This window comes from Triturus cristatus, chromosome 7 (assembly GCF_964204655.1).
Source record: "Triturus cristatus chromosome 7, aTriCri1.1, whole genome shotgun sequence".
Classification (NCBI taxonomy): Eukaryota; Metazoa; Chordata; class Amphibia; order Caudata; family Salamandridae; genus Triturus; species Triturus cristatus.
Window position 1 is genome coordinate 788,265,326 of NC_140590.1, and position 11,130 is coordinate 788,276,455.

Below are 11,130 nucleotides of genomic sequence, written 5' to 3' on the forward strand. Positions count from 1 at the left end.
ATCTAGGCAATGCAGGCACCCTTGCACCATGGTGCAAAGGGGCCTGCGTTGGCGCACGGAAGCCCATTGTGCGCCAGCGCAGGCAAAAAGGACAGGAATGCGTCATATCTGACAGATACGGTGCATTCCTGCCCTTTTCGTTTGCCGTAGGGCAGGGCAGCAGAAAGGCCTGTGGCACTGCCCTGCGGCAAAGACTCAGAAATGAGGTCCCTCAGTGCATTGTGAGCATATGGCACACAATAGTCTTGCAGTTGGGGTGCCACTTACACAGTACTGCTGCACTCAGACCCACACACAAATTGCACAGCTTGACAGTGCAAAGGATCTTATCAACTCAGCATTAATCTCCAAATCCTAACAGCTTGTCCTGCTCCAGTATTCAATGCCATGCATGTCTCTCTGTTCTGCAGATTGTGGGCGGATGGAAGGCCAGTGGAGCTCTTCAACCGGACATTTAAAGATGGAGAAGAACCAGACAATGTCTTCAACCTCTGATAACATCATCTATTCTTGAGTGTGGTCAGTAAGGTCACACATATGCACCCGGTGCCACACATCAGAACAGTCATGCCGGTACCGCCACGGACTAACTCATTCATCAAAGGTAAAGCCAGCGGCCTGCTCTTGCTCTGGGGAGCAAAGCAGGCAATTAATTTGACAGACTGACAGAAGCCTGTTGATGATTTTACCAATATCCGCATTGGGGATGGACCTCTAGGATACAATTGCCAAGGCCGCCAGCATGAGGGAACCAATCGACCGAGACCAGCCGCAAATCATACAGAGAGGATATGATCCCATAGAGCTCAACGAATGCGGTGGTGAGAAGATGGCTACCATTTCAAGGATTATTAAATACGAAGAATTTCATATTGCTAATGAATTTTATTAATTCCCAAACTGTTTAACAAAACTTCACTGATTCCGACCTTGAATGCAGCGGGATGTATATTTTGTTTGTGTAGTATATAAAGAGAGATTTTTTAAGAATGCTTAATCTTTCACTTTATTGATTTCTCTGTTGTTTACCGTGTCACATGTGCATTGGCTAAGGAAGAATCTGACACGTGCAGTGAAACAGCTCAGGTGAAGACCTACCTTCTGTTGTAAACAGCTGCTCCATACTCAGGCAGATGACTATGATCAAACAACACCCATAAACACCCAGGCTACACAAAGCTCCAGTCACATCCTGATAGACATCTCTTTTTTTTTTTATTAGCACAAGAATAGAAGAAACATGAGTTTACAGGATGGATAAAAAAGATGGAAATTGCGGATATCTAATAGCAAACAACATAAATACATCATCTAATAATACATAAAAAGATCAGGGTTATCATCGACTATTATTGATAAAAAGCCAGTCCGAACAGAGTAAAAATAGGAAAAAAATAGGAAATATATTCAGCACTAGCCCACACTAAGCCATATTCAGATAATCTACCAGGCTTTTTCTTTCTCCTGGTATTTCCGCAGGAAAACCAATACATCTATACATTAGTGGCTATTAATGCACAGTTAACAATCTGAAATCCATACAATGGCTACGTCAAACTAACATATAAGTATCAAAAACTATTTAAAGTGCTTGTGCATCTAGCAGCAAATATTTAATTCAAGTGCCCCGATTAAATCCCACAAAAAAACAGTGCACTGAAATATACTTTACTCAGACATGAAATGAGTGAAGAAATCTGCCCAGATGGCTCTAAATCTTACAGTAGCTCCTACACGCTTTGCATAGGCCTCCTCAAATCTGTATGTCATGCACATTTTGTTAACCCTATGGTCAATCCTAGGTTGTTTAATTGATTTCCAATTTTCCAGGACAAGTGGCCTTGCAACTGCTATAGAAATTACTATAAAATACTGCTGATATTGTGTTAAACATTTTACCTCCCCTGATGAACCAAACAAAACCAACATAGATGATGGGGCGATTGTTCAAGACTAGGAATGAGAAATCGTGATAAAAATGTCCTTCCAGAATTGCTGTAGGTTATTAAACTAATAAAATACATGTACCCAGCCCCCTTCATCCTGTTCATTACATCTGAGCCATTGGTTCTGATTCATTGGAATCATCCTATGTAATCTCCGAGGGGTGTAATATGCTAATAATGTGGATAAAAAATTCATTCTCTTAAAATTAGCACCTCGCAGTGCTTTATTTGATATCTCACTGAGCTGCTGCCACTCTTTCATATTAAACTTACAGCTTGTCTCAGAGTACGTTTTCTGAAGCTCTTTCATAATAATCTCTTCACTATGAGCCTTCTGATGTAATAGCCGATACCAAAATCTTACACCCACTATTGTATTTGACATCTGCCTGGTGTTTTGATGTGCAGCCTCTCTCAGCATGGTATAATTGTTTTTGAAAAAATTCACCTCCTAAAAATAACTCATAGAGAAAGCTGTGTTTAGGTTGCGAGATTGTAATTGTATTGTTTCCCATGTAATTAATGTAAAATGATTTTTAAAAATGCCCAAACTGAACGAAACCTAATTCTTGCCATAATTGGTAGAGTCCTCTGGGAAACATTAAACCTCCCGCTGCACAATCTTCAATAGGAGTATGGGCATGATATGTTGGAATATCTCGCGATTTATAAAAGAGCTGAGTTCTTGCTGCTAATGCCAGTATCACCTTATATCTTCTCCTTTTGGAAAGTTTTGCTGACTGTAAAAAAGTGGGGAGTGTTAAGACACTTTCCTTTAGAATATGTATTAAAAAGAAGTTATTGAAAATTGAGTTTTCCTCTCCTAATTGTGATAACAAGTTGACTAGAGAGGACTGGTAGTACGTTGCAAAATGTGGGAGTGCTAATCCACCCCGTGCTACATCTAGTTGAAGTGTGGCTAGTTTAACCTGGGGCTGCCTATTATTCCACACAAACTTCCAAATCATTTTGTCCAATTCTTTAAAATAAGAACAGGGAATTTTTAAAGGAAGGTTACTAAAAAGAAACAAAAACAACGGGAGCACCGACATTTTAACCATGGAAATGCGTCCTATCAGTGACAGATTCAGCAAAGTCCATTTACCTAGTAATTTTTTCCCTTTCGCAAGCGTACTGCTATAATTCCATGGAAATAGTTGACCATAGTTGTTTGTAACAAAGATACCAAGGAATCTAACTGGATGTGGTGATTGATATTGTAAGCAAACCGGAATATCAGAGAGGTCTGAATTACATGTAAGGTTTTCCGTCTTTGCTTGATTCATTTTATATCCCCCTACCTGCGTAAACTTTTGAATTTCGTCCAGCGCATCCTGTATATTAGAACCCCCAGTTTGAGATATAAAATTATATCGTCTGCATATAACTTAATTTTTGCCATCCCCTCCATGGGAGGCAAAATCAGTAAATTGTTACAAATTTTAGCAGCTAGGAGTTCGATAAACAGGGAAAACAGAAGGGGGGATAACGGACATCCCTATCACGTTCCGCGTTTAGGGGCTCATTTATGAGCCCCTGCGTCACTTTTGCGCCACCGGTGCGTCACTTTTTGTGACGCACCAGTGGCGTAAAACATGCGCCATGTTGCGCCATATTTACGAAGTGACGCATCTAGGTAGATGCGTCACTTTGTAAACCCCTGCGCTACATTATACCTGCGCCAGGTAAAATGTATGCAGGGTGGGCATACCCCCGCAAGAAAGGGTCGTAGGAGTGGCGCAGCGAAATCTATGAGGTTTTGCTGCGCCACTTCTAGGAAGCCAATGCGTCAAAACCTTACGCCTGCCTCATGGCAGGCGTAAGGGTGAAGCAGGCCCTTTCACATGGGGCTTGCCCCATGTGAAAGGAACATTGCTGGAGTTGCGTCAGGCTTCCGACACAACTCCACTTTTTGCGCTGCCAACTGACGTATCTGTCCTTCCTTGCGACATGATGCGTCATATTATAAATATGACGCATCATTGGTGTCGCATGGAGGGCGCACTGAGAAGAGACGCATCGCTGCTTTCATGCAGCGATGCGTCACTTCTCATAAATGAGGCCCTTAATATTTACACTCCCGGCTTCTGCTCCATTAATAATAATTCTGGCTTCCGCCTGACTATTTAATTATTTTAACATATGTGTCAGCTGTAGTGGAAAACCAAACTTATCCATGCCAATTTACCAAATGAAAAGCATTTTCAGCATCCATCATTAAAATTGTCGCTTTGATCTTATTAGTGGGAAAAAATCAATAGCTTGCATTAGAAAATATGTGTTGGTGGCCATTAGCGATCCTGGAAGGAAGGAATTTTGATCTCCATGAACCACATGTTGGACACATGGAGCAATTCTCCTTGCCCAAATCTTCAGAATCAATTTATAATCGGTATTTAACAGACTGATAGGGCGATAGGAATTAGGATCACGAGGATCTTTATCGTTTTTAAGGAAGACTACCAACACTGACTCTTTGAAACTTTTGTGGATATCTATCCTGTCCTTCATCTGGTTGAACAGCTTGGTTAAAAAGGAATTCCATCCGAGCCACTAGCCTTGGCGTTGGACATACTTTTTTAATACTGTCAGCATTTCTGAGATTTCTATGGGGCTTTTAAGCGTCTCAATAAGCAGCAGAGATATCTGCGGCAGCTCCAATGATTCAAAGTAAGATATACATTTTGACTCCTCTATAGCCTGTACTTCAGTGTAAATTTTTTTTAAATGAGAGAGAAAAACCTTAGAGATCGCCTGTTTATCTACTTCTAATTGGCCAGTGGAAGGATTTTTAACATAAATTATTATTTGTGCCACTTTCTGAGTTTTCATGGTCCAGGTTAAGAAACTGCCAATATGCTGACTCTCTTCATAGAGCTTCTGTTGGAATGTCTTACTTCCCGAAATCTCCTCTAGCAAAATAAAATCCTTTAATTGCTCCTTAGCTTTTAATACGTCTTGCTGTTGTGCCTTAATAGTATACTCCACTGTTGCTGTTAAATTCGCATCGTGTCTAGCTTTCTCAACAGCAGCTTGTAACTATGCGATCTTTTGCTTGCGTTGTTTACTTAACCTAGACTTATAGGATATCATCTGTCCTCTGAAAGTGCCTTTTAATGCCCTAAAGACTGGGGCAGTATTTGCATTGAACTGAAAAAACTCCCTGATAAAAATTCTAGTTTCTGTCAGCCAAATAGTATCTTCTAATAAAGATTCATCAAATTGCCATCTTGATTTCTTTTTCGGGGTTATCCCTAACATTAACGTGAAAGAAATGACAGAATGATCAGAAAAAGAGTTGATCAATATCTCTGTTTTACCATTGGCTACCAGTTTGTCCACCCAAAACAATTCTAATTGGATGCCATTCTGCATATCAAAGAGTAACAGGTAAATTGAGGGAAATCAGAGTGCCCTTGTCTCCAAGGATCTGTTAAGGCAAAATCTATTGTCCTATTTTTAATTGACTTTGCGGTTTTAGGCTTTAATTGTCATTTTGTTTTATTCGAGGTATCGAGTGTCAGATTCTGCATGCAATTAAAATCGCCACCCATAATCAATATACCTTCCATATTACCCTCAATTTGATAAATTTGCTCAAGTGCTGTGGTTTCATCGTCTATGGGGCCATAATAATGAACTAAATTTAACACTGTTTCCTCAAGCTTTACCTTCACCCATAGCCATCTGCCTTTCCCATCTCGCAGGACTTCCAGAACCTGCCAGTCCATCGAGTTTGATAGTAAAATACCGACCCCTTGAACTGCTAAATTAGCAGATGAGAAATATGCCAACGCATATTTCTTAGGTGGAGATATCTTGGGGGTATCAGTCCTGAAATGCGTTTCTTGTAGAAATAAGATTTCAGGAGTTAGGGATGTTAACCAATTTAGAAATGCAGAGCTTTTACGCGGATTCAACAAACCTTTCACATTACATGTAATCACTTTTATATTTTGTATCATTTGATCTATCTTTAAAAACATATCTCAGTCCCAACCACCCCAGAGTTTTTATCTCCATTTTTAACCTTTCTTAAACCGTCGTCTCCTGCCAAAATTAACCTCTGGGGTATCTCGCTAGCTTGAAAACAAATCCTATATAATTCATTCTTTTCCTACTCATTTTTTCCCTTGCTTATCCCATCCCTCACCCACACCAACCCACGTACCCCTTCCAGCCCCCAGCAGTTGGGGAATAGCCCTCCATGAATAACCCCTAAGCTGGGTGCCATGGTGTTGCACCCTGGAGCGACCTATCACCACACCCCCTTAGTCTCAACGAAACAAAAAAGTAATCCCAATCATTTTCAAAAAAAGAAAAATAAATGGAAAAAGAGGAAGAAAAACAGCAACCGTTCCTAACTCTCTACTTTTCCATAGTAATTTTCTGTAACAGTTCCTGTGCTTCCTCGAGATTTGCAAACATATGAAAATTCCCTTGCACCAGGACTCGTAACTTAGATTGCTGAGCTATAGCCGCCTGACCCCCCCTGTGCCTAGAACAAGTAGAGAAGCTTGACAAATTATTTCCTGCGACGAGCCGCTGCTGCTGACATATCGGAGAAAATAGGGCAACTGGGAACTTTGCGGGTTGAGAATTGTTTCTTTTGAATGGCTCTAGTCAGTATCTGTTCTTTGACCCGGAAATCTGCGAAGTTTACTAGGATTGTTCATGGTAATTTTGAATTTAGAAATGGCTGTGCTGGGACCCTGTGTGCTCTCATGATAGTAATATCTCCGGAGCATTCAGGCAACACATTTTCCTTAATGAATGATTCGACCCATTGATGCATTTGTGATCCCTCACAGCCTTCTGGGACTCCGACCATCCGCAGGTTAGAGCGTCGAGAATGGTTTTCCAGCTCTTCCAGCTTAGTTTCCAATTTATTTTTCTGTTTTTTATCCAAAGTAGCCTGATGCTGCATCGAGGTCATCTGATCTACAAGGTGGGATATCCTGGATTCATCTTCTTGTAATTGTGCCGGATAGGTACCGACTGCTTCTTCGGTTTTTGATAGGCGCAAATGTAATGCTGCAATCTCATTTGCTTGCGTTGCTTTCAGCTTATGAATCTCATCAAGAATAAGATTTAGCATGGTTTTAATGTCATATTGGATGCTGGTCCGGGCCTCTGATAGCTGATTTCCTAAGGGCTCTTCCGGTGCTAGACGAACCAGTTCTTGCTGTCCTGCCTCTGCATTTTTATCCACCACAGAGGCTAGAGGCTGGCCATCCAGTGGCCTAAGAGGCGAAGTAAAAGCTTGGACATCTAGTGGAATGTCCACTTGTATTTTACCAACAGACTCTTGCTCTGAAACTGGAATTTGTGCAGGCAATGAGGGCAATTTGGGTTTCAAGAATAGTAGGTATTCCTTGGTCTTACTTTGAGACATGCTAGAGGAGTCCTCCCTTTGCGATCTCTTGATTCATCCTCTCTTCTAAACTCCCTGCTGTCCAGCTACCTTCACCAGCAATAACCCATTTAGTGACTGAGCCAAATTGGGCCGAGACTAACCCCATAGTACCTAGTTCCACACTCAACTTTTCCTGGAGTTTTGGACATTCCCTGGTATTGATCACCTTTAGCCCCCATCCTGAGATCCAGGACATCGTCTCCAAGCTCAAAGGACTTGATATTAGAGCTGAGCCTCCATGAGCTTTCTGCGAGTGTTCAGCTCTTGCACTTGCTGAGGCAATTTTCATCTCAGTTGTTTGAGTTTTTGACTTCAGACCCACATTTGAGTCAACATGGGCCATTACATTGGCAATCTTTAAATGTTTCCCCATCCTAACAGGGGGTCCAGGAAGCAAAACCACAGTGATTTTCCGACCTCTTATAAGGGAGAAAGCTATCCACTAACATCCAGATACACGTAGTTGTATGCCAGGGTCTATGCCCACTTTCTTTTTTTTTGTTGCCGTCTTCTTCTATGTATTTTGTGCATTACATTTAGTGCCTGCTGAATGGCATTCTGTACTTTCGAACTAAATAGCAGCTATCAGTAATTAATTAATTAATGCTTCATACAGTTTCCTACAGTTTTAAACTGCCCAGCGTCCAAATTATACCAACCGGAGGGTTGTAGAAATGTCCCAGCAGCAACAAGAAACCCCCTTCCAGGAAACAAAATGTCTCTGGATTGTTGAAAGCCAGCTCACCTCAATTGCCAATCCTTAACTGAGAAGCACCTTCAACCCCTGGCCCAAGCGTCCTCAGCAGACCCCTTCAGATTCTTTTCTGACGACCCCCTCTGCAATCAACGGGGCCACCACAGGTCAGAAAAATGCCCCAAAAAACAGAAATCCTCCATCCACTGAGAAAAGAACCTCTGCGTTTTCAGTTCCGAACTCCCAGCATCTTAGCGTCTCCTCGCTCGTCCGCCGGCATCCGCAAATCCGCTTCATAACAGGGGGGAGGGACGATGTGGTCACCTGCGGCTACACCAGGTGGGATTTGCCATAGCCGTCACCATCCTGTGGGCGTCCAGGGTTGCCTGATAGACATCTCATATGAATCCCTTCCCAGATATAAACGTAAAGCGTGCACAACCCTCAAGTGCTGTACAAACCCACTGCCAGTCAATCACCATCAATAATTGACAACAACAGACAAATAAGACCTTCAATCAAATCCAGAAGGATATTCCACAGACAACCACTAACAAAGAAAACCACACAGATGCATTCAGACATGCACTTACACATACACACACATTCACACACACTCACAGCCACATCAGATCTTAACTTCGATCACCCATTCATAAGGTTAGCGAATGCATGGAAAACCTCTCACAGACCCGTAAAACTAACCTTAATCCTGCTAATAAATGCACACATACCTACAGCCTAACAGACGCTGACAGCAACAGAATATTGATTAATTCTACACTACTCTGGAAATGCCAGTCACCCAAACCACGGGCACCTATACAAGCACAACTATAACCAATCACCCACACACTTTGAAGAAAATACCCACCAATCGACAACACACACACAAATCCTGCACAATCACTTTAATTAAAAGCCTACTAGATAACCTAGAGATAACTCTGAATGAATGAATGCACGCTTCCACAGACACACACTTCCACCATACACCAGGATGTCCACTGACTGGGACAACAGCATTTATAGGTATTGTTAGAAAACTTCTCACAAGCACACTTCCTCTCCCTTCTAATAGTACACTCACCTGCACAATTAGACACATACAAATCCATAACACCCACCCTTCTAATGCACACACTCTCACTCAGATAATCACAAAAAAACAGAAAACACCTATATACACAACATCAAAACATATTAAACACATAATGAATTATATTCTGCTGACAAACTCTCTTTCTCACACTATCGCTGTCTCCCTATTTCCCTCTCTCTCGCTCTCTCTCTCTTTCTCTCCTTCTTCCTCTAACAGACATATTTGCAGAAGTAGACACATTCTCACACAGACATACTAAAAAATAATCACCTCACACATTGATTGATATCCACTGTGACCAAGTCACAATAATATTCATTGGAGCTGCCTCATGACAGACACTCTCCCGACCAACCAGATGCTTAACAAACATTCATCGTGTATTCCAGCTGCTAACAATACTCCGTCCGTAAAACACAGAAAGTTGTTACCGCTGGGAGCTCGCAACTCAAAGACATGCTGCATTGCAAAGAATGCTGCTAGATCCTATGCTTCCCTGTACTTGGCAGATAAACTAACCATCTGTGGACGCATCCAAAGCACAAGAAGAAATGACACTGCTGGGCTCAAAATTAGAAAAAAAGAAAAAAGAAGACATTCCCTGCTACCACACCCGTCCAGGACCTGGAATGCCATTCGACAGAACATCATGATTGGCTCGTCAGTACTGAAACTCTGAAAAGAATTGAAAGCTCACCCCTTTCAGGGCAACTTGTCCATCATTAATAATGACTACAGCTCCTTAGGCATCCTGGACTTGATTTATTTGTCCCCTGGTCTGTGCCTCGACTCCCTCCCCTGCACAAGATCCTGATTCATCCTGGACTTGATTTATTTGTCTCCTGGTCTGTGCCTCGACTCCCTTCCCTGCACAAGATCCGGATTCATCCTGGACTTGATGTATTTGTCCCCTGGTCTGTGCCTCAACTCCCTCCCTTGTACAAGATCCTGTTTCATCCTGGACATGATTTATTTGTCTCCTGGTCTGTGCCTCGACTCCCTCCCCTGCTCAAGATCTGGATTCATCCTGGACTTGATGTGTTTGTCCCCTGGTCTGTGCCTCGACTCCCTCCCTTGTACAAGATCCTGTTTCATCCTGGACTTGATTTATTTGTCTCCTGGTCTGTGCCTCGACTCCCTCCCCTGCTCAAGATCCGGATTCATCCTGGACTTGATGTATTTGTCCCCTCGTCTGTGCCTCGACTCCCTCCCTTGTACAAGATCCTGATTCATCCTGGACTTGATTTATTTGTACCCTGGTCTGTGCCTCGACTCCTTCCCCTGCACAAGATCCTGATTCACCCTGGACTTGATTTATTTGTCTCCTGGTCTGTGCCTCGACTCCCTCCCCTGCACAAGATCCGGATTCATCCTGGACTTGATTTATTTGTCTCCTGGTCTGTGCCTCGACTCCCTTCCCTGCACAAGATCCGGATTCATGCTGGACTTGATGTATTTGTCCCCTGGTCTGTGCCTCGACTCCCTCCCTTGTACAAGATCCTGTTTCACCCTGGACTTGATTTATTTGTCTCCTGGTCTGTGCCTCGACTCCCTCCCCTGCACAAGATCTGGATTCATCCTGGACTTGATTTATTTGTCTCCTGGTCTGTGCCTCGACTCCCTTCCCTGCACAAGATCCGGATTCATCCTGGACTTGATGTATTTGTCCCCTGGTCTGTGCCTCGACTCCCTCCCCTGCACAAGATCCAAATTCATCCTGGACTTGATTTATTTGTCTCCTGGTCTGTACCTCGCTCTCTCCCTTGCACAAGATCCGGATTCATCCTCTCAAATCACACACAAGTTTTATCTAACCCCAGACAACTGGCCTCCATCGACTTAAGGGAGTCATAAGCAAATCATAAAGCCACCCGTCCACGCTGCTCCCACATTTAAACTCTGGAATCACAGTACGGTGACTAACATCTGGCACACGACCATCTAATATCGCCTCACATGCTCCTCCTGCAAT

At 42.7% G+C, this 11,130-nt stretch overlaps 1 protein-coding gene across 2 annotated transcripts in view; it reads left to right on the forward strand.

Annotated features, from left to right (window-relative positions):
• LOC146810575 (uncharacterized) overlaps positions 1-997 on the forward strand; it is a 64,320-nt gene extending 63,323 nt beyond the window's left edge. For both annotated transcript variants that reach the window (XM_085617608.1, XM_085617607.1), the window contains one exon: positions 411-997. In XM_085617608.1, the coding sequence (XP_085473734.1) occupies positions 411-495 (85 nt within the window). In that variant the 3' untranslated portion in view covers positions 496-997. The remainder of the gene's footprint in view (positions 1-410) is intronic.
• Positions 998-11,130: the final 10,133 nt, after the last annotated feature.